The 21,953-nt window shown below is 52.4% G+C and overlaps 11 protein-coding genes across 11 annotated transcripts; 6 read left to right on the forward strand and 5 right to left on the reverse strand.

The window, feature by feature from the left end:
• Positions 1-702: 702 nt before the first annotated feature.
• Positions 703-2,410, reverse strand: AYO21_08868 (hypothetical protein; the record flags this gene model as incomplete). The annotated part of the gene is made up of 3 exons (XM_022658809.1): positions 703-1,374; positions 1,436-2,078; positions 2,136-2,410. 3 exons carry the CDS (start codon positions 2,408-2,410, stop codon positions 703-705), a joined length of 1,590 nt encoding a protein of 529 aa, XP_022508859.1.
• Positions 2,411-3,429: 1,019 nt separating this feature from the next.
• AYO21_08869 (hypothetical protein) lies at positions 3,430-4,660 on the forward strand (the record flags this gene model as incomplete). The annotated part of the gene is made up of 3 exons (XM_022658810.1): positions 3,430-3,459; positions 3,531-3,888; positions 3,951-4,660. The coding sequence occupies 3 exons, from the start codon at positions 3,430-3,432 to the stop codon at positions 4,658-4,660; spliced, it is 1,098 nt and encodes a 365-aa protein (XP_022508860.1).
• Positions 4,661-5,097: 437 nt separating this feature from the next.
• On the forward strand, positions 5,098-5,760 carry AYO21_08870 (hypothetical protein; the record flags this gene model as incomplete). The annotated part of the gene is made up of 1 exon (XM_022658811.1): positions 5,098-5,760. One exon carries the CDS (start codon positions 5,098-5,100, stop codon positions 5,758-5,760), a length of 663 nt encoding a protein of 220 aa, XP_022508861.1.
• Positions 5,761-7,087: 1,327 nt separating this feature from the next.
• AYO21_08871 (hypothetical protein) lies at positions 7,088-8,419 on the forward strand (the record flags this gene model as incomplete). The annotated part of the gene is made up of 1 exon (XM_022658812.1): positions 7,088-8,419. The coding sequence occupies one exon, from the start codon at positions 7,088-7,090 to the stop codon at positions 8,417-8,419; it is 1,332 nt and encodes a 443-aa protein (XP_022508862.1).
• Positions 8,420-8,461: 42 nt separating this feature from the next.
• AYO21_08872 (hypothetical protein) lies at positions 8,462-9,187 on the reverse strand (the record flags this gene model as incomplete). Its single annotated transcript, XM_022658813.1, has 1 exon — positions 8,462-9,187. The coding sequence occupies one exon, from the start codon at positions 9,185-9,187 to the stop codon at positions 8,462-8,464; it is 726 nt and encodes a 241-aa protein (XP_022508863.1).
• Positions 9,188-10,003: 816 nt separating this feature from the next.
• On the forward strand, positions 10,004-12,492 carry AYO21_08873 (hypothetical protein; the record flags this gene model as incomplete). Its single annotated transcript, XM_022658814.1, has 2 exons — positions 10,004-12,109; positions 12,178-12,492. The coding sequence occupies 2 exons, from the start codon at positions 10,004-10,006 to the stop codon at positions 12,490-12,492; spliced, it is 2,421 nt and encodes an 806-aa protein (XP_022508864.1).
• Positions 12,493-13,283: 791 nt separating this feature from the next.
• Positions 13,284-14,069, reverse strand: AYO21_08874 (hypothetical protein; the record flags this gene model as incomplete). Its single annotated transcript, XM_022658815.1, has 1 exon — positions 13,284-14,069. The coding sequence occupies one exon, from the start codon at positions 14,067-14,069 to the stop codon at positions 13,284-13,286; it is 786 nt and encodes a 261-aa protein (XP_022508865.1).
• Positions 14,070-15,012: 943 nt separating this feature from the next.
• Positions 15,013-16,449, reverse strand: AYO21_08875 (hypothetical protein; the record flags this gene model as incomplete). The annotated part of the gene is made up of 1 exon (XM_022658816.1): positions 15,013-16,449. One exon carries the CDS (start codon positions 16,447-16,449, stop codon positions 15,013-15,015), a length of 1,437 nt encoding a protein of 478 aa, XP_022508866.1.
• Positions 16,450-17,388: 939 nt separating this feature from the next.
• AYO21_08876 (S-(hydroxymethyl)glutathione synthase) lies at positions 17,389-17,961 on the forward strand (the record flags this gene model as incomplete). Its single annotated transcript, XM_022658817.1, has 1 exon — positions 17,389-17,961. The coding sequence occupies one exon, from the start codon at positions 17,389-17,391 to the stop codon at positions 17,959-17,961; it is 573 nt and encodes a 190-aa protein (XP_022508867.1).
• Positions 17,962-18,556: 595 nt separating this feature from the next.
• On the reverse strand, positions 18,557-19,262 carry AYO21_08877 (hypothetical protein; the record flags this gene model as incomplete). The annotated part of the gene is made up of 3 exons (XM_022658818.1): positions 18,557-18,759; positions 18,842-18,898; positions 19,094-19,262. 3 exons carry the CDS (start codon positions 19,260-19,262, stop codon positions 18,557-18,559), a joined length of 429 nt encoding a protein of 142 aa, XP_022508868.1.
• Positions 19,263-19,972: 710 nt separating this feature from the next.
• Positions 19,973-20,890, forward strand: AYO21_08878 (hypothetical protein; the record flags this gene model as incomplete). The annotated part of the gene is made up of 1 exon (XM_022658819.1): positions 19,973-20,890. One exon carries the CDS (start codon positions 19,973-19,975, stop codon positions 20,888-20,890), a length of 918 nt encoding a protein of 305 aa, XP_022508869.1.
• Between the last annotated feature and the right edge of the window lie 1,063 nt (positions 20,891-21,953).

The following is a 21,953-nucleotide window of genomic DNA, read 5'->3' on the forward strand; positions in this document are numbered from 1 at the left end:
ACCACCCTTTGCTTCGATCATGAAGAACGATCTTGTTGGCGCTTGATTCCCGCGTTATAGCTTCGGACTCCAGTTCTTGTATCTGTCTATTCTAATTGTGAGCTTGAGCTTCTGGTTCTCTTCATCCAGGTCTTTCATCCTGAAACGCAGCCCGGCATATTGGGATCGGAGCGAGGACGTTGATGAAACAAGGAAGAGAGACCACGATGGCCCACAGAGGCGTCTGTATCGTGTTGGACTCTTTCTGAGGAGCAAGCAGAGAGAGGAGAGGGGCTCTGGGTGTTGTAGAAGGAGGGCAGCCCATTCCCAAAAAGGAAGGTAGCGCCTTGCAGGGCCATGAGCACGGATGGTCAGGATCAGTTCAAATATACGCGAAAACCTTGGGCGTCCTCTACTCATACCTACCTAGGCAGTATTATTCTACAAATACTGAGTAGTAGTCACAAATGGCTCCCGCCTCACTCTGCCTCGCACTGCTATGTTCGCACAGTACCACGCCGCAGCATCGATACATGCGTCCCTAATACGTAGGTTCATAGATCAACCCCAGGACGTAGCTGAAGGCGAAATACGTTATGGAGCCTCAATTGTCATCATTCATTCTCAAATTCCCGCTAGGTCGTCGAGCTAAGAGGCTGTGCCATCTCCCTTCCCGCAAAATATTCCTTGCCGTATTCAGTGTCACGATCATCTGCCAGAGAATTAGATGACATAACGGAATAGCTTGTTCTCTTTATCCGTCAAGTCCAAGAACTCGACATTCGTGCCATGGCCGTCCGAAATTTCGCCCCGCTCGAGCATCCTCTGCCGTCGTTTGTTCTCCCAAGTATTGAGCACAAAGAAGCCGCACAAGACGAGCACGCTGACGATCCAAAGGACGAGGAGACTGATCTTGGCATGCTCGTAGAAAGGCGGATCACGAAATGTCTGGGGCCCGACAAGATACGCGACGCCGAGAATGAGGAAGACGATGGAGTTGAGCGTCGTTTTCTTGGTGGTACCGAGCACATTACTCGACAACATGGAAATAACGATAAACCAGGCTGTGGAGCAGCTACCGCTCATGAAGAAATAGGCAACCAACTGGCCATTTTTGCGGTAAAAGTGGCCATGGTCGCCCAGGCCGATGAATAGGCTAGCGCCGAATAGAGAAAACAGGCCGGCCAAGATTGCGGCACCACTACGCTGGTGCGTCACGTCGGCGAGGAGGCCGAATCCCATATTGCAGATGACATTGATGGCACCCTGCGGAATGTTGAGGAGGAGCGTCTCCTTGACGGTGAAACCGAGGGACTTGATGATGATAGACTGGAGGAGCACGAGTCCGGCGGCGGGGATCTGGGACGAGAGAACAAAGACGACGTACATCCATGTCTAGCTTATGCGTCAGTACAGTGTATAAGAATAGGCAGGTCAGGGGGGATATGGAACGAACCCGGTAATCTGTGAATGCCTCGATAGCTTGGTAGCGCTTGTACTTGGTCGAGCCAACACCCTGATGGTTCTCTCGCAGCCGCTCCACGGCTAGAACTCGCTCCTCCTCAGAGAAGAACTTGGCTGTTACCACGCTGGTAGCCATGAACCAGAACATGCAGACACCATAGATGACAGAGACAATGCCAGTGACGACGGCCAGGATCTTCCAGCTGGAGAAGTTGGCTTCGGGATGCTTTGTTTCTCCTTCCACGCATCCAAAGGCAATCAATCCACCAATCATAGTCGCAACACCGGTACAGCCAGACCATATACCTGTCCTGCTGCCATGCTCGTATTTTCGATACCACGCGGCGGTGATGAGGGAGAACCCGCAGTTGATCGAGGCTTCGAGGGCACCAAGGAACGTTCGTTGAATCATGAGGCCAGTGAAGTTATGGCACGCGGCCATGCATGTGAGGACAACACCCCATGCCATGACACAGCACGCGATATACTTTGAAGGCGGGAAGACCTGGAACATGCGGTTGTGGACAGGAGCGAAGACGATGTACCCAGCATAGTAGATGGAGCCAAGCCAGGTGTACTGATTGGAGGTCAGGTTTGTTTCTTTTTGGAGACCCATGACACCAGCATAGGAGAGCCTTCGGCATTATATATCAGCTAATGCAGAGAATTTGGGTAGTGACATAGCATCTTACACTCCTTTGTCTAGATACTGCAACACGTAAAGACCGCACAGCCACGGCAGGACGTGCCAGTCAATTTTCCGGAGCAGTCGCTTGTTGGTCTTCTCGTCGATCTCCAGGGCCACGGCGCTGGCATAGGTGTAGGCACCATCCGCGCCCTTGATCTCTTTGACATGGCCAACATCGATGCCTAACTCTTCTGCGGCCTCCTGGATGCGGAGAGCAGGGTCTTCGTTCCCTGTCTTGTCCTCAACCGCAGTCGTTGTGGCTGGAAGTTCTTTTCCCATGGCGGACAGCGAGCGGGGTAGCTATAACAGATACAGGAGGAGGTTACCAGCACAAATTTGCTATGTGCTAACGGTCAGGTTGCGGCACGAATGAGACGGGTGATTCGCATCTTTATACCCCTTATCAGCAACAGTCTTGTCCCGAGGACATGACCCGGTAGTAGAAACCAAGAAACCCCATCTTCCATGGTTTACTCGCATCATCTTGACTGCCAGATGCGTGATATGATTCAGAAGTCGCTCAAGTCCTACTATTCAGAGTGCCACTGATAAGGACATCAAGACGTTGTAGAACCCCGGTGATCATTTCTCGAGTAAGATTGGTCAACCAGGGGTTTGGCCGTCCTCGGGGACGTCCAGATTCTCGGCAGAGACTATAGTACGCACAGTCCTTCCGTGTTGTCTGACTCCCAGTGTTGGAGTCTCCGTCTCTATCCCTTTCTCTCGCGGCATATCCGACCAAAGTCTTCGGGAACGACAATTCGGGGAGTCCCGGCCCACCTTTGCTGGGCAGTTGAGCCAGCAGCGGAAACGCAATTAGCAGTACTAAGCGGCCTGGAGAGAGATCGAGAGGATGAGAAGATGAGTGGAGGGAATTCGGGAGGATGAAACGGAGTGACACGAGGAGGCTGGTTCACCATCATGATAGGCGAGACAGCGGCGCCAAGAGGACGCGGGGGAAATGGCCAATCTTTATAGGCGGTCAACACTGTAGAAGCTTCCTGCGGCCTGCGCCACCACGGGAGATCGGCCCATTCTGCCCAGTCTTATCCTCACGCTTCCACTCTATCGAGACGTTGATGACCGCTCTAGCGATCCCCCAACGCGCTCAGGTCCGCTCTGCGGCAGAACGCACTGCGGAATCGGCAAAGCCGTTGGCTGCTGAGATATAAACGCCATGGCTGTCCTGCCCTGGCAGAGACTATGCGTGCCTTGCATGATCTTGCTCTCTGGTCTGAGCTCAGATACCCGTCGATATATCCCATTGATTCGCACAGCCACCTCATCCCAATATCACAATGGGCTCTCTCGGGCATGAAGAAGTAGAGGTAAGCCACCAATGCCACACACCACACCCTAACGCCGCCGGTCCCTCGGCACCTCTGACCGGCATTCACAGTACGTCCACTACCATGCAGGTGGGAAACGGGGTTCTCGCCCTGTTCTGCGAGGAGCGGCCGCGAAGAAGACGTTCGAGTCCATCCCGGTAATCGACATCTCGGGCATCTTCTCTGACTCTCTCGAGGAGCGCAAGAAGGTGGCGAAGGAGGTGGGCAAGGCCTGCCGGGATGTCGGATTCTTCTACGCCGAGAACCACAATATCCCAGACGCGGTTATTGACCAGACATTCGCCGCCGTCAAGCATTTCTTTGCGCTCTCGCACGAAGAGAAGATGGAGGTGCACATCCACAAATCCAAGGCGCTCCGCGGCTACGAACCGCTGTTTGAGACCAAGATGGAGGGCGCTGGCAAGGGAGGTTCGTCCATCGTCTTGCCAAACGTGTGCACCATCAGGCTAACCAAGATGTCGCGGCTTCAGACATGAAGGAGGCCTTCACCATGGGAGACGACGCCACGGAGCCCGAGTCCCAAGCGCCCAACAGCGGCGTCTCGACGGCGATTGAGCGCAGCAACTGCTGGCCCACAGCGTATCCTGAGTTCCGGCCCATCATGTACCAGTACTTCCGCTCGGTCAGGGCGCTCTCCAAAAAGCTGATGCAGATCTTCGCTCTGGCACTTGATCTGCCCGAAGACTACTTCGATGCCGCCACATCATACCCCATGGGTGGCGTGCGCATCCTGCATTATCCGCCGCAGCCTGTTCCTGGCGCCTCCGATATTGGCCTTGGGGCGCATACCGACTACGATTTCTTCACCCTCGTCCTCCAGGAGTCGGTCGAGGCGTTGCAGGTCCTCAATGCCAATGGCATCTGGATTGATGCGCCGCCACGGCCGCGCAGCTATGTGGTCAATATTGGCGACTTCCTTAGCCGCATCACCAACGACAAGTTCAAGTCGACGGTGCACCGCGTCGTAAATAAGAGCGGGAAGGAGCGCTACTCGATGCCCTTCTTCTTTAGTCCCAACCGCGAGGCCACCCTCGCCACCGTGCCCACCTGCGTCGAGGAAGGCACCAAGTACGAAGAAGTCAACGCTGGCGAGTATTTCCGCGAGCGCCTCATCGCTGCCAGGTACCAGCATCCTGCTGCGAAAGCGGCCCGAGCCATGCAGGTCGCTGCCACGGCGTGAAAGTTCTGAACCTGGTCTCTTCTGGGCCGAATGTAAACCAAAATGAAATTTACCATATATTAGCCTTTTCAGAGCAGCAGAATTCTCACCTTTAGTTTTCTCGTCACGTGTAAACCATGTCAACCAAAGTTGCTCGCTATTCAATAGAACTGGGAATTCTCTCGCCGACAGTTGGCGCTTAAGCATTGTTGCTCCTGTGGAAGATTCTGATCGAGGCAGAATGCCGCTAGAGACCAAAAGGTGCCGCGGGGAAACATAGTGAAGCATCCCACGTGACTTCCGGGTTGTGCCAAGACTTGCTGCAATCAAGACACCTCGACTTTGACTCCCTCCCTGTCGTTGAGTTCCCATTCCTTTGCCCTGTGCTCTGTTGTCCGCAGATTCCCAGCTGGTCATCTTGCGATCTCAACCCACCAATTTCTCCCATTGAAATCACGATGGCCTCAACCGACGACGCTTTAGAAACTTATACACACCTCCCGCTCCACATCGATCCCCAGACAAAACAAATCTCCGTCCTATCCTCAGACAAGGCGCTACAGGATGCGATCTCCAATATCAACAAGCTCCACACGTCCTTCAAGTCACTCGAGACCCCAAATAATATCCCGCCTCCTCCTCTTCCGGTCAACCCCAAACGATCAGGCCAGATCCAAAAATTAAGAGAGTCTGCAGTGGCAGCGTCTCGCAAAGGCCAGCATGCAGATGCTATCCGCCTCCTCGGAGTTGGCATAGATATGGCTGCTGCACGACCAGGATGGGAACCTATGGGCCTGGCCAGAGAAGAGCTCGCTTTGATGTATCTCTCGCGCGCTGCTGCTAATGCTGACCTTCAAAACTGGGTGGAGGGTCTGAAAGATGCAGAGTGCAGCCTTGAATGTAAACGTGGCCCTGGCACCGGTCCCAACGGGGAGAAGGTCCCTGGCAATGCGAAAGCCTACATTGTGGGAGGACGATGTTTGATGGAGATGGGGCGATGGCAGGATGCGGTTGAGTGGTTGGAGAGAGCGATTGAGATAGAGGGCAAGGAAGGCGACGACGGCCGCGAACTCATGCGGCGGCTAATAGAAGCAAAGAGACACACTGGAAACAAAGATTGAATGGCCACCGCAGCTGAATCAGGGGTTGAGCGCTGCATAGCGCCAACATAGGGACGTGAGATGTGAAGATGGGTCGATACCCGCTGTTCTCAGCGAAACATCCCGACTCTATGGGAGTCTTGCTCGCTACCACTCCGTCCAGTTCTGAATCTCGAAATACGGCGGACCTCAATCCACATCTGAGGACCATTTATCCTTTGGATCGTGGCGGCAGAATCGGATGTCAGAAAGGGTCTACCATATTTTGCGATACACTCCTGTCTCTTCACCGCATGTGAGGAGCTGTCCTCGAGGGGTTGAACGACAACGGATCCTCTCATACCATACCCCAGGCTCGTTGCAGAGCTCTCGCGAGGCGAAAATAGAGCAGTATGGATGAGCTCGTTGATTGTTCTGCCTTTGTCCACTCTCGGTCAAACTTACGCCCCAGATTGTTGAGGACAAGCGCACAGACATAGCATACCTGTGCCATGGGATTCCTGGGTTCGCATGCATGGCAATCCAGAGACTATTCTTGATCCTGCGCACACCTTAGCGTTACTCTAGCGTTGCCACGGAAAAGACGTCGCCATCCTCAAGTCACGGGAAGATTCGCAATGGTGGCAATGTCCTCATATTCAGTATCTGGAGACGGAAATCCCTGGGATGTATCTTCCAGGAGCTCTGATCTATTCCACATGGTCACTTCTCCAAGCAGGAATATCAAAGGCGAAAAGGAGTCCAGACTGCGCACTACCCAGCTTTCTCTAAGCAGACCAGCTCCGCGAGATACGACTTGTTTTCATCATACTCTTTTCTATAGATCGCCTCCAAATGGCCATTATCGACTTATTCCATAGTCCATGAGCTGCACTTTCGAGTGGGGACTTTGTCAATACTATGCGCATCCCATCTCAAGACTCTTTTCGGCATATATAGCTATTCCTTGGCTAAGAATCTCCTCACGCGCACGTACAGCATTTGGGTAGTGTAACTATGAGCATTATGGTCAATTTTTATAGGGGGTATTCTTGTGGTACAAACGGGGATCCACACATCGATTTTCCCGAAACCTGCGTCTCACAATCGATAGATTCCCATAGCAACAATCATGTCTGCCCCCAATTTTCTAAGAACATGTGTGGAAACAGCTCGGTGACCATCAGTTGCGGATTCATATACATACGCACCAAAGAGCTGTCGGGCGGTGACGCTTGATGCTGTGGTTGCAATTAATTGCGAAACCCAATCCCAAGTTTATGGTGGAAACCCCCTCGTCAAATCCATGAAATCTGCTAGATAGGGGGTAACAGGATCAGCAGACATTATCAATCAATTCAACACGGTCATGACGGAAAAGGAGCCGAATCGCGACAATTTTCTTGCGCGAATCACCACGATATTCGACCAATATGACCGGCCCACGCACGATGTGGAAGAGATTCGAAAATACCTATTCCCCGTTGATGCGGCAAAAGACGAACAAAGTCAACAGCAGCTCGACGCCGACTTGAAAGACGAGTATCTCGCGGCTGTTCAAGCGAATGTCAAGGCAAGGCGGTGCTACAAGGAGGCCGCTGAGTCTGCCTCGCCACACACCCATGATACGGATCCATCGCCACGGCCAGCATCGGACAATGTGGCCTTCCTCGATCGACATTTCGACTTGTTGCGACTGAGGGAACAGAATGCCAAATTGAAAGCTCTCAAAGCTGATATGGATACCATCTTGTCATCGTCCAACTGGCCAGCCATCGCACGGCGCACCACCGCACCTATCGATCCTGTGTTTGCGCCACGTCGCCCCGAGCATGCTTCAGAGGGGGAACTTCCAACGTCTATCATGCAATCTCTCCAAGTTCTCGAAGTGGCCTTGGTTCGTGCTAGACACGAAGCTGCGCAACAGAAAACATTGCTTGACCATGCTAAATCCAGCATCCCTGAGCCCAGCAGTGCGTCAGACGAACAACACCTTGCCGCGATGTCTGTGGTGAGACAGATATTGACTACTTGGCTACAACAATCCCTGGACATATGTCAAGAGGGTCCTGATTTATCGAACGTTATGGATGCAGAAGACGTGCTGGAGACCGAAGAAGGGTTTGAACAGCAAATTAATATTATATACGAGCAGTATGTCGAGGCGCGGAGACAGCTTCTCTCCGCTGCAGCCAACTTAAGATCTCCTTTGCTCGAGAAAGAGTCAGCAACTTCAGTAAATGAGGAACCAGTGGAGAGACCATTCAAACCTCAAGAAATTTATCTCTTTGTGAATGCCATCGAAAGAGGTCTACTCCCAGCCATGCACCAGCAGAGAATGACGTATTCGCACCTGACATTCATGGACGACCAGCTGCAAAAAGATTCCTCTAGCACCGTCAATATGCTTGACCGACTCAGTGACGAGAGCCAACTCCTTCAAGCCTTTCCGATCCTAGCTCACTCTGGACGCTTTGTGCATGCCACATCCACGTTTGGAGACAAGCAGAAACAGGAAACTGAAGTTGACACGAAGGACGAAGTATCGAAACGACTTCAAGTGTGGACATTTGCAGCCGAGTCGGCGGATGTCGTTTCCTCGGGGACAGTTGAAAAGCACTTGAAGCAGGGAAAAGACGCCATGGATCAAGTGTGGAGAGGGTTGGCAGCGATCCAGCTCCTTGAAGAAGCTCGGACATGAAGGGTTTATCAAGCCTCTGGGTATCAGATCCGTCTCCACCTATTATTGCTTCTCGTTTTGGGCATAGAAAAAGTTGGCTCCCACAACAGTCAAATCATTCTCCTTGGCCCAGTCCCGCACACCGTGTCTGGGCTTGTCATAACCCCAGTGCTTTCTGTCCGCAGGCGGTTTTAGGGTTGAGGTCTCGCCTTCTAATAAGACGAACACATAACGGTGGGCGCCAGTCTTTGGTGGTGGGCCCGGCGGTAGGTATTCCTCTAGCTCTCCGGGTTTGGCTTTCAGTAGTTGGAACACTGAGGGAGGCTCTGGTATAGGCGTGGTCAAGTTGGTGAGGATCCAGTGACACATTTCAGACCACTTTGGGTTGTCGCGAGATTTTGCATCAGGATCTGTCAAGATCAGGGTGAAGGTGGACTCTCTGCCTCGTGCTGACTGAGAGTGTATGGAGTGAAAGGTGAAGATGGGTCGTTTCGATACGGAGTCGACGGGGATGTCGTTGCCCAGGAGAACAGTTTCGTGTGAATTTGGATAGGTGATGTCGAGGGAGTAGGCGGGTTCAAAATCGTCGAGGACATCGCCAATGATATCGTGGTCAATTAGGACGTCTCTGAGGGTCGAAAAGGCTGAGTATGAGCCCTCGGTCGCAGGCTCCTGAGGCCTTGTCTCGGTGAATGGAACTTGAATGTCATTGTCGATCGGGTGACCTGAGCCATGGTTTGCAAACAGAAGGCCCGTGATGGCAATTGCAAGGCTAGACGTGGTACGCATGACTGTGGTAGTGGTGAGGCCAACAACAATGGCGGGGTATCTGGGGATTTAGAACAACTTGAAGAGATGGGGAGGAGGTTGGTTGAGTTATAAAGATCTGGAAAGCTCATCCAGAGTAAATGGCCTGTTGTCATGGTGCCATGTCGTAATATTGACCCCGCCTCGTGCACTGATTCGGATGGATGCTCCATACCTAGCAGGAGTTGCGGCCATGGCATCGCTGAACTTGGTAGGTATCTGGCGGGCGCCGGAGGGGTGACCCCAGCCACCTTAAGCCACCAAAATAGGAATCCCCGGACCATGATCCGCCGGCGTCGACGTCAGAGCCAGGCACCAACAGGTTCCATTGGGATGTTTTTGGACGAATCACATAACTTGATAGTCTGACACAACAATTTCCCTCAATCACAGACCATTCACTTGCAGTCTCCCAACAATGTCATTGTCATTCTATCTACCTTTTTTGTATTTCGCAAAACCTGCTTTCCTAAGCGACCTGAGTGCCATGCTCTCATCCTGCGCCTGCAAACCCACATCGCCGCGGTCCTTGCAGCACCTGCAAAGTTGTGCTCCCCGTTTCCTCCTCCCCCCAACAGATGCCAGCAAGTAAACATGTGCCTGCAGGTGGCCATCTGATCAAAGACTCACCACAACCTCGCCGTGTTCCCACCTCTCTCCTATTCTTTTACGTCGTGGTGTTTCTCTGTTGCCACTTGTTGTTTTGGTTATCATCCTGAAACCCCAGCTATTTTCCTTGTATCCAACTTTTGTTTTCCGAAACACCTCTCCTAACCAGTTGCGACACGGTCATCGACAATGACCACGCTCGGCGACGACCTCCTCCGCACAGTTAACAAGCTCCAAGACCTCGTCTTCAACACGATAGGCAATGACTCCCTCGATCTCCCCCAGATAGTGGTGGTCGGTTCCCAGTCGTCGGGAAAGTCGTCTGTGCTGGAAAACATTGTTGGTCGGGATTTTCTTCCGCGTGGAAGTGGCATTGTCACTCGCCGGCCGCTGATATTGCAGCTTATCAACATTCCTCCTGAAGAAGACGACTCAGATAACAACGGGAATGGCGATATACACATCCCCCATACAGCTGCCAGCGTGGCCGAACACGGGGAGTGGGCAGAGTTTCACCATATCCCAGGTCGCAAATTCACCGATTTTAACCAAGTCCGTGCTGAGATTGAGAACGAGACGGCGAGAATAGCGGGCAATAACAAGGGCATCAATCGACAACCCATCAACCTGAAGATCTTTTCTCCCCATGTCCTGAACCTCACCCTGGTGGATCTACCTGGCCTGACCAAAGTCCCCATTGGCGACCAGCCCTCCGACATCGAGAAGCAAACGCGAACCCTCATCTCCGAGTACATTGCCAAACCAAACAGCATCATCCTTGCCGTCTCTCCTGCCAACGTCGATATTGTCAATTCGGAAGCCTTGAAGCTCGCTCGGCATGTTGACCCCATGGGAAGAAGGACCATCGGCGTCCTGACAAAGTTGGACTTGATGGACCATGGTACAAACGCTTTGGATATCCTGTCAGGCCGTGTTTATCCACTGAAACTTGGGTTTATTGGTGTTGTCAACCGGTCACAACAAGACATACAGACCAATAAACCCATGTCTGAAGCTCTCAGATCTGAGGCAGAATTTTTCAGACACCATCCCGCCTATCGAAACATGGCAACTCGATGCGGTACACAATATCTGGCCAAAACACTGAACACAACTCTCATGGGCCACATCCGTGATCGATTACCTGACATCAAGGCGCGGTTGAATACTTTGATGGGCCAGACACAGCAAGAACTGGCATCTTATGGGAGCAAGCAGTTTAGTGGCAAGGAACATCGCGGGTCGTTAATCCTTCAACTTATGACTCGCTTCGCCACATCATTCATCTCTTCCATTGACGGTACGTCGTCTGAAATATCAACCAAAGAGCTCTGTGGTGGTGCGAGGATATACTACATTTTCAACTCCGTCTTCGGCAACTCTCTAGAAACCATCGATCCTACACATAACCTCTCTGTCCTCGACATCCGAACCGCGATTCGAAACTCTACCGGACCGCGGCCGAGTCTTTTCGTTCCTGAGCTTGCCTTTGACCTCCTGGTGAAGCCACAAATCAAGTTGTTGGAGATCCCGAGTCAGCGATGTGTGGAGCTGGTCTATGAAGAGCTGATCAAGATATGCCATACATGCGGGTCCACGGAGCTGTCTAGATTTCCTAGATTGCAAGGCAAACTCATTGAGGTCGTCTCAGATCTGCTCCGAGAGCGACTTGGTCCATGCTCAAATTATGTCGAGTCACTTATTGCAATCCAACGCGCATACATCAATACCAACCACCCCAACTTTCTTGGAGCCGCTGCTGCAATGTCTTCTGTCATCGCGAGCAAGAACGAGAAGGACAAGAAGATTGCACAAGCCGAGGAGAGACGAAAACGAGAGAAGCAACGCATGAAGCAATTGGGCGTTAATGGCGCCGCCACACCAGATGAGGAAGATGCAGAACAGGAAGACAAATCTACCTCGCTACCAACCAGAAAACACCCGACACTGAGCCGGAGCATGTCACCCGCCGTAGCTCGTGAGCGTGAGAATGGCATCGGTAGCATATCCGCTGCTGCTGGCTCAGCAGGCGCTGCCAGAGATTCGTTCCTAAACTATTTCTTCGGAAAGGAAGGCGGATTACCAGGCGGTCCGCTACAGGGTAGTCCAGCAGTTGTTCCGTCGTCCGCCTCGGTGGCCCAAAGGCACGTCAGCCACAGTGTTGATCCGAGCTTCTCGCAGAGCATGCGTCGAATGGAGCGTGGAAGCTTTACAGAACGATCGCCTGCGTATCCGCCAGCGATGCATGACGACTATGCGCCGGGGTCTGAGTATGGCGACTCGAGCTTATTATTCGTATGTATACCTGACCCGTCTCTCTGGTATTTCCCTCCATATCTTTTGCTAACATGAACATCATTTAGCCCGAACAAAATGCAGAACCTGTTCTGACGGAACGCGAAGCCCTCGAAACCGAACTGATCCGCCGTCTGATCTCCAGCTATTTCAACATCGTCCGCGAGACAATTGCCGATCAGGTGCCAAAAGCGATCATGCATTTGCTTGTCAACCACTCTAGAGATGAAGTGCAGAACCGTCTTGTCAGCGAACTATACAAAGAAGAGCTGTTCGGTGACTTGCTATATGAGGATGATGGGATCAAGAAGGAAAGAGAGAAATGTGAAAAGTTGCTCGCGACCTATAAGGAGGCTGCGAAGATTGTTGGAGAGGTTCTGTAACTGGGGAGTACGTGAAGGAGGCAAGGAAATGCAACAAATCCCGCAGAAATTGTGCGATGTTCGATATGGAGCCAGCTTTGTTGACGCATTCCCTTCTCTTCCCCGGTGCAGATAGAAGAGTCTCTCCTCGACGCGAGTTTTATGAACTCTCCCATGTTTATGTATCTATGTATCCAGCTCAGACTTTGGCTCCCCAATGCTGAGAAACTGGCCTGTAAAGTGATCATACCATTACTGTCATGCATACCAATGTCATGCTTTGGGAAAGGGATCGGAGGAAAACATTTCTGTTGCGTTGAACTTGAGCAATGGGGGTAGGCACACTGAACATATGATATGGCCATGGTGATGGCATTTTGCAGTCACTAGAACTGTTTACATTAGTCCCGGAGAATTATCCGGTTTTCTGCGTTGCAATCTCCATCATTTGCTCATTTCCAGCGTGAGTGCATACCTCATCGCCATGGAGCTACATAGGTGCGCAATTCTATCATTCCCTGTAGAGAACTTCGGCTCAGTCAATTGATCTGGTAGTGGTGGTGTAGAAGGTCTTCAAGGTCGCCCAGCGATCCAAGTCCCCAGCAACCAACCAAATAATCCATGTGAAGACAAAGGTGCCATGGCTATAGATCCAGCCCCGAAGCTGGTGCCTTTCCTGCAAGGAGGCTGTCTGTGTACTAAGTAAAATTCCTCCAATGCCGGGGTGTCATAATCTCATATGCGCGCAGCATTGGCTCGCTCGCCCGGCAAGATGCGGTGGTCGCGAACAAACCATGCCCGAGAAATTTTGTTCATATAATAGTCGAAGGGCCCGTCGAAACAGGGAAGACTGTCACGATGACTGGGAAGATCGGGCTAGAGGTCGTGTCGGGATCCGGGACCGGGGGTATTCCCGATCGGGACGGGCAGTTTGGATTCCCTGTCCTCTGGCTCGTTGTGAGCGTTGCGGTTGTCCCAGAAAACTGTGACTGCGTGACCAGGTTCGGTTGAGGTTCGGGCATAGGTGGTGGTGCTTTTGCGGATAACGCCGTGGTTGGGGGCAGCGTCTGGATCCGTGCCACCGTCGCTATCGTCGTGTCTGTGCGTCGATTGGAAGCGGACGTATATGTGTCGGTGACGTTGTTGGGGCTGGTGGATGTTCCGTTTGACAGGGCGACGGCAGGGCCATTGGCTCCGGTGGAAGGCTGCGTGCCGCTCGAACCATTATTGAGAGGTGATGTCTGCGAGTTCGGGAAACTGGTTCCATTGCCCCTATCAAGAGGGTAAAATCTCGTCATGGGAGGGTGCCTGTTTCCTCTCTTGTACGTCGGCTGAGACCGAGTGCCTTGTGTCGGCATTAGTATGATAGAGTTCGATGTCGGGTCTCCTTCGACTTCTTCTGACGGCAGATCTTGTTGTCGCTTGCCGTGTGTTCCTCCATGTCTCACGAAACGAGCGTTGTTGGGCGCCGGCGCCGGCGCAGTCTGACTAGGCGATCGTGGTGAAGAGTCTTGTCTGATGGTGATTTTTGGTAATAATAACGAGTCCGCCACGGGCAGAGCTGAGGTTGACTTTGTATGCGCCAGGATCGCAGCCATGATGCCGAAGAAATATATTAATGTGAGATTCATTGTCCTTTCCCTCTCGCTCCTGTGCCCGGTTCAGGTTGGAGACTTGGACGCACACCACGAGAGCCAAGAGTTTGTCAATAGCACTTTATAAACGCACTGGTCCGTCCACTCTTATATGCTGTTGTTGTAGGGAGAAAACAGACACGTCCCCTTACCTTGATTTTGCATTACGCTTCTTGACCCAGGAAGAAAGAATAAGTCACCCATCATCGCCTTTAGGGGCCCCAAGCCACCAGCATCATCAGCACCACATCCAACAGCGCGTAGACGCAAGGGCCAGTGGTCACGACCTCATCACGCAACTTCTCGAACCGTTGTACAAGCACACCACCCAGACAGACTCCCGCCGGCGCGCCCAGATCCAACCATCGACTTCCATACACGCGAGATCCTCTGCGAAGGCCCCACGCGTTGTGACGGGAATTCTGCGGGTTCAGCGCGTTTGGCTGGCTGCTGAGCAGGCCACGGAGGGGGATAAAAGCTTGTGGATGACTATAGCGAACCACGCAGGATGGGTTGAATCGGGGACAGATGTTGTGAATCAGTTGTTCGAACGGATGATTGGTGGCGAAAACAGTGGTTGAAACAATGTTGAAACACAGAAAGGGGGTTTGTGGGGGGTGGGACTTTGAATGTGCATCAGGAGCATGGCTGGGGTCGGCGAGGCTGACGAGGCTGCCAGGCTGATCCCAGAGTACGTGGATACAAGTCCTAAAACTACATCAGTTGTTGATATGGCAGCCACAGACATTCGACTTCCTTTCTACATAATTATGCGAGCAACAAAGAGTAGATAAATCACACGGGCTAGAAGCCCTATGGCCAAAAACTTTGAGGTACAAGAAAACGCTCCAGTGCGCAACCCGGCGATGCTGGAGTTTGCCAGCATTGCCCTGTCTGGGCCGACCACTTAATAGTAACTCGTCCCACTACCATAGTCCCGCTGCGTGCCAGGGAAAGCTCCTGCGGGCGCCGTTGTGCTATCTTCATTCTCATCCGAGCTATTTGCGGCACCGAGTCCATCATCTTCGGGCGGCGCTCTCATTGACGCCAATTCATCTTCCTCCAAGGGTGCTGGCTTCCATCTTTCATCAATTGGCATATTCATCCCGCTAGGCAGTGTTGACAGCAGCGGTTTCCACTCCGGTATCAGCTGGACGTTAATCGTATCGTTCTGTTTGTTGAACTTTTGATCTAGGTACTCCACAATCCGACTTTCCTCGAGCTTACCGCCGTCCATCCCCCACGTTGAGCTACCCCTTTCGATCCGTTTGTCTTCTCGTTTTTCGATCCAGGACGTCTTCAGCTTGCCAAAGCCCGAAGACTTGGAGCCATGTTTCCCCACTTCGAGGCCTAGCTCATTCATTGCTGCTCTGAGCCATGCGATAGCCTTCCCTGTTTGGCCTGCATGTGTGTCCTCCTCTAGTGCCTGGAATCTGCATGCTTTCGCCCGCGAGGCGCGATGAATGCCATCACAGTATTCTAAGAGCTCTTTCGACGCCTTTTCGGTTTCGACCTTTAGAGCCACAGCAGCCGCAGAAGCATGCTCCGCCGCTCCGATACAAAGTCGAGTTAGCACTTGACCCCGAACTTTCTGAATTTGTGGAGCCCTAATCATCCACTCTTTGTCATCTTTGTTTCGTGATTGAATGAGCAGTGCAGGATATGGATCTTCCTTGAGCACGCAAAGCAAGTTAAATTCCGCGTGGGTCAAGTGCTGCAAAGCTAATTGCACACTTGCCGATACGTCAACCGCAGCGGGCGGAAATGGGGGGGGACCATCGCTGGAAGAGTTTGCTCTCAGCAGAAGATAGGAATGGATTGCGTGTGCCGTCTTAAGGCACTTGGAAGCACTTTGGATCAGTGTTATGCGTTGCTCTGATGTCGGATTCACCGCAGCATAGAGCCCAAGGAGAGAGTTTCTGGCTAATAGATTCTGAATGAGCGCTAGTGTGTGATGCACGAAGAAGAGCTCGTAGTCAAGTCCCTTGCCCTTGACGCGCTCATTCTCGCGGCCTGGAATGGCATTCGAGCTCAAGGTTGGTCGCCACTCAATCTCAGGTTCCTGTGCAAGTGCAATGTCCACGTCCTCACCAGCCACAGGTTTGCCACAGAGCGCGACGTCGAGGGTGACGAGGTAGCGGATATAGCTTTGAACTGTAGAGGCAAGAGGCAACAGGTTCGTAGCCTGGTCTGCTGCTGACAGTCTCTTGTGGGCCTTTAGAGAAGCCCGGAGAACCGCCCGCTGAGATGTCGCTGCGGTGGGGAGGGACGGGTGAGTGGATGAGATAAGGCTGGCTTGAAAGGAGATGTGGGAGGTGGTAGAAAGCACAAATGGAAAGGGCATATTTGGTCACGCGTCTGCCAGCGACGAGAAATTCATGTCATTTGGAACAAGTGCTCATGGTCTTGTCTACGGTGACGAGTGTCTAGCCAGTGGAGGAACGGCTGGATGGTGGACGTTGGTTGCACAAAGTTTGCTCGTAAGGCTTGGTACTCGAAGCGGCGCCCAGATGTACGGAGGCACAGAGGCCTCAATACGCAGGCGCACAATTGCGCAGACTCTTCATGTAACTTTGTACTGTCAATCAAACCATCATAACAGCGCAATTGCCTATTCCCCTTCTGCTCAAAGTGTCCCATCGGATGTCCTCGCCCTTTTCGGTCCGCCACCCCCCACTCCCCTCCGATCTGGTTCTTGGGCAATGTTTGACAGTTTCCGAATTCATTTACAAGGCACCGACGAGCGAGAGGAACCGGCACAGTTCTTGAAAAGACGGAGACGACGGAGCAGCTACAGTCACCCTCTTCTCCACATCGCTTGCTGAAGCTGACACGACATTTCCCGAGCTTCAACAGGAGTTCGGTGCACCACCACAACTGCCGACCGAGTGTGGGAGCCAGCGTCTCAGCGTTGCTTTACAAGCTCTCGGTGTGTTCAGCCCATGCCCCCTGCCATCGGACCTGCGGATTGCGCCATATGGGAGCTGAGGGGCCGCGTCGTCTGGCTCAAAACGGAGTAGATGAGCGAGGTGCTTGTATGAGTTGGATCCTTTCATTCACCTACCCCTCATATGATGCCAGAGTAAGACGGCACCAATGGAAGGACAAGAGTAAGGTCCTGGGGACTTTGTTGACGGAAGTGTACACAGCACGTACCCGATGGTTTACTGAAGGTATAAAGCTGCCTGAGAACCCTGTCGGATCTCCCTGAAGCTGTGTTCCCCTCAATTGTTTCCTGTTCCCAACTGTATTTGATCCTATTGATCCTATTGACACGAGCACCATGGCACCATCCCTACACCCCCTCATTGACAACGGTATCACAAAGGGCAAAGACGACTTTCCCGGCGGTACTCTTCGATGCCACTGTTCTTCCAACCCCGTCGAGGTCGAGCTGAAGGGCAATGTCCTGCACAATCACGCCTGTGGATGCTCTCAGTGCTATAAGCCAGAGGGCGCCCTCTTCTCCATCGTCGCAGTTATTCCAGACGGTAACGTCCGTGTCACCAAGAACAAAGAGAAGCTCGCCGTCGTGAACGACCAGGCCACCATCTTGCGCTACGCATGCAAGGATTGCGGTGTCCACATGTACGGGTCGATCGAAAAGGACCATGCATTCAAGGGATTGTCCTTCGTGCACGTCGAGCTGAGCGATGAGAAGGGCTGGCAAGAGCCACAATTTGCGGCGTTTGTGTCGAGCTTGATTGAACAGGGCTATCCTCCGGAGAAGATGGGTGAGGTACGGGATCGCCTGCGGGAGCTCGGATTAGAGCCATATGATGCGCTCAGTCCGCCGTTGATGGATGCCCTGGCAACCTTCACGGCGGAGAAGGCGGGAAAGAGGAGCAAGATTTGAAAGGCGGCAATCTCGTGTGGCTGATGGAAGTTGTGATATTGGGCCTGCATGAGAATGGCAAAAGGGATCCAACAACTCGTTGGGATTTACTCACAAGCGGGCCTAATGTTCGATGACAATGTCCAGAGCTGCTGGAAAAGTGTATGGGTTGACGTTTTTGAGCTCAAAGTGGTTCCTTCAGAACCAAGACATCAAAAATCATTTCAATCATCATGATGAGACGGGTGTATGGCCTCTATTGAATTCGTCGACAGTGGTTGTTTCTCCTGCATCCAGCGAGTTGAATTTGTAGTGTACCGTAGTATCATGGGAAGAATGAATGCTCGTGAACTTCTTATTTTTGGTACCGTCCTTTGCACTACTAGCACTGTGAGACACTAAGACGAGCAGATACACGAGTTCTTGACCCAACCGTGAAACACCATAGAAAGCGACACAAGGACAATTACCAAATCCTCTTGGTATTGGCCTCCCACGGACCACGTCATGCCCTATGTATATAGTTCGCCCCAATGGCTGGAATCAGTTATTTTGCATGGTCTGCGGCTGTCTCTTCGATTCACCACATAGCCAAGTTCCGTCTTTTCTTCGTCTCTTAGTACAATGCATCGCCGCCCTTTCCTGTCGTGTTGCCAGGTCTGAGATCTGATCCTCTGGAACCCTTGGCCTGTTGTGCGCTCGGGTAGTCTGTCTGAACCTCTGGGCCACCTGCGGGACCATCTACACCAGGGATATAATTTTGTTGTTGGCCGCGGAAACCGGCTTCGCGCGTCGACTTGAGGAGCTGGAGATAACGGTCTTTGGGTTTGAATTATGTGAACAGTCAGATACGGCGTAATGTTGGGCGAGTAGAAGCAGATGGGGCTCGGGGGTTATTCACCTCTGTATTTTCCGCATTTCTCAAGATGGTTGACACCTTCGCGTGCGTAGCATTTGCCTGCATGAACAAGGTATTAGAATGGGGCGATCAAGGAACATGCTGGGCAAGGAGGCATTTCCGGAGATGTCGTCCCGTGCTCCTTCAAAGAGCCATGTGAAATCCTCAGCACAGCCATGGGCGAACTCTCAGACCCCTCCTTCCGCAAAAAGGTACCGTAGATGATGGTACAGAAAGCATTCTCAACAGACATACCCATTTCCTCTCCCACCAACCTCTTCATCATCCTCTGAACCCATTGTTCTCGAACAATTGCGTCTCTTGCATCGGCGACTGCTTCATTGTCTTGGAAATCGACGCCCTGGAACGTCGGAGGGACCTTGGGTTTCTGGCGCAGAAACAGCTCCGACTCGGGTGTAGGCATAATGGATGTCGAGTCGGGGCTCCTTCAGAAGATTCGAGGTCTGGTGATGGCGGTTTGGAGGGACAAGATGGACGGGGTGTACGTTTCGTTCCCGCTTGCGCAGTGACTCCCCCGACTGCTAGCGAGCACAAGTTGTTGAAGGCACCTCTATAGAGCCTAAGGGCAAGGAGCTTTAGAAGATACAGTGGGTTTCGTTCACGTCGTGTCCAGGATGGTACATCGCCCGCCAAAGCTCAGTCTGAGCTTCCTGCAGTGCCAAGAATTTCCCACGCTCCTTCGGGACGAGAGTGATGCCGCCCTATACCCCCTCTCTCTGGCCTTCACTTCGCTTGTGCGTGGGAACTTTCGTCTTTTCGTCTTAGTGCGCAATTGCGAATAACTTAAAGCAGGCGAACCAATACCTATTGGCAAAGGTAGATGCCCGAGTACGGAGGATAGTGTTTCCAGTTTCATTGTTGCCTAGAAGTCGCCTTTGATACGAAGCATGAGGGCTTCCAGTCAAATTGCTGCAGCGATGGACGAACAAATCGTCTATTCAATGTATCCCGGCCACAAATCCCACTCTTGACCACCATCTTCACATCTCCTCAACCAAACCACGCGGCTCTTTCATCTCAGCCAAGTGTTAGTCTAAATTCTGCTTAGTCGGACTTCCTGGAAAACGACCGTGTCTGTCTCGCCTCTATTTCGCCGATTGTTCGTTTGACCATATGGCCACGGAAAAGAAGAAGATTGCCATCATTGGCGCCGGACCAGTGGGCTGCGCCTTCGCAGTGCATCTGGTGAAGGCCGGACACGATGTCACAATTGTAGGTCGTGGCCAGCGACTTGCGAGCGTACAGGCATGTGGCGGTGTTCTCACCAAGAAATCGGACAAAGCCACGGATATCTCGAAGACTCCTGTCGTTGCTGTTGGATCCCTCGACACTGCACAACCCTGGGACCTCGTCCTCCTGACCATCACCGAGCACCAATTTGACGAGCAATTGTTTGCCACGCTCAAGACATGTTCAAAGTCAACCGAGATTCTGTTCATGTTCAACACATTTGCATCACTGGACAGATACTTCGACGTTTTGGGAAAGGAACGCTGCATCATGGGATTTCCAGCGATTTTGGCCTATTTCCAAGACGGAGCATTAGTGCACCAATTTATAAGTTTCGGCCAAATTACCATCATCTCATCACCCAAATGGCGCTCCATCTTCTCGTCAGCCGGGATCAAATGCGTCCACGAGCCTGATATGCAGAGCTGGCTACGCACACATGCCGCCCTTGTCATTGGTGCCATGAGCGCGGCCGTTGCGGCTGCCAAGAAGAAATCGGGCGTGACATGGGCAGAAGCAAGTCTCATTGCCGGAGCGGTCAAGGAAGGGCTTGCACTGGTCCAGAAGCTGGGAAATAATGTCACACCCCGATGGATATACTATCTCGGTGTTGCGGCGCCCAGTTTCGTGCTGACCGGGCTGCTTTGGGTTGCGACGAGAGTACCGAGTGTGCGCAATAACCCCCAAGCACTGCCAAAGTGGGAACCAGAGATGCTTGGTCTTGTCGACAGCATCATTGCAGCGGCGCCTTCTGAAGACGACGTAAGACTGATTAGCCAGCTGCGAGCAAAGTATATATGAGCGGTATGTGACTAGCCCAATAGGTATACGCTACCTAGTCGTATGAGACTACCTCTTAGAGCTGTAGCAGTGTTGCGGCCAAAATGAGAGACCCCGAGGATTTTATTTGAGGGAGTAAGTGTATGAAAGCGGCGAGCCCTGGAACCGCGCATCATGATAAACACCAAGGCCCGAGGATCGCGGACATCCCCTGTTCTTGTTGCAATCCATGAGCCCAATCTTGCGTCTCTACCCTCATTATCTTAACAAGTCATTTGAGCATTGAGGGCATCTATGTTGAAGTGTTTCCGGTATCATTGGAACTTGCACCTGATTGACAAAATCCTCAAACCCCACAGGACCTCACCTAGCCTCCGTCGAAGGTCGGTTTCTCAGGTATACTCGATAATACAGCAAATGACAACCTTGGTGGCGGTACGGAGCAAGGAGACACATGTTGCTGGGGAGATTTGGGCGTCGACCTCTCCCGGTTAAGTATTCCCTCACCGACACCCTGTTGCTGCTTTCGAGGTTCGGGCCGAACTGCTTCTACTGGACCTAACCTTTCCGCTGTTAGTCTCGGCGTTGAAGGCCGAGAGCCGCCGCACGGATTTTCCATTCCCGAGTTCAACGTATCAAGCTCCGTTAGACTCGAGAATGTCATGGATGTCGGAAACGACCTTCCTCGTGTCGCATCCGGGTGTCTCTCAAGTCGCCATGCAGATTGTGCGAGACTCCGCCTCCCTAGGCCTTCGCGCACATGTGTTTCAAAAATATTCATTCGAGCATCTCGCTCGTCCTGACATGCTGGGCAGAGGTTGTTGATGCTATAGGTCCGCAGTGGGTGAATTAGCTTGTCAGGGCAGCGTAGGGGTGAAGGTGAGCTTGTGGCCTCGATCGATGAGACAGGTTTTGCGCCGGCCTGGGTTTGCTGGACGCCTTGGGGTCTCCTACTGTGTGCTCCCGTCGTCCGTTGTCTCTTCGTCTCCGAAGATTCGTGTGGGCACTTCGAGTTTGCGAGAGGGCGGTTGGGAAAGGCGACATGCCCGCAGGTCATGAAGAGGTAGGACGTGTACCAACACAT

This window comes from Fonsecaea monophora (assembly GCF_001642475.1).
Source record: "Fonsecaea monophora strain CBS 269.37 chromosome Unknown Scaff81, whole genome shotgun sequence".
Lineage (NCBI taxonomy): Eukaryota > Fungi > Ascomycota > Eurotiomycetes > Chaetothyriales > Herpotrichiellaceae > Fonsecaea > Fonsecaea monophora.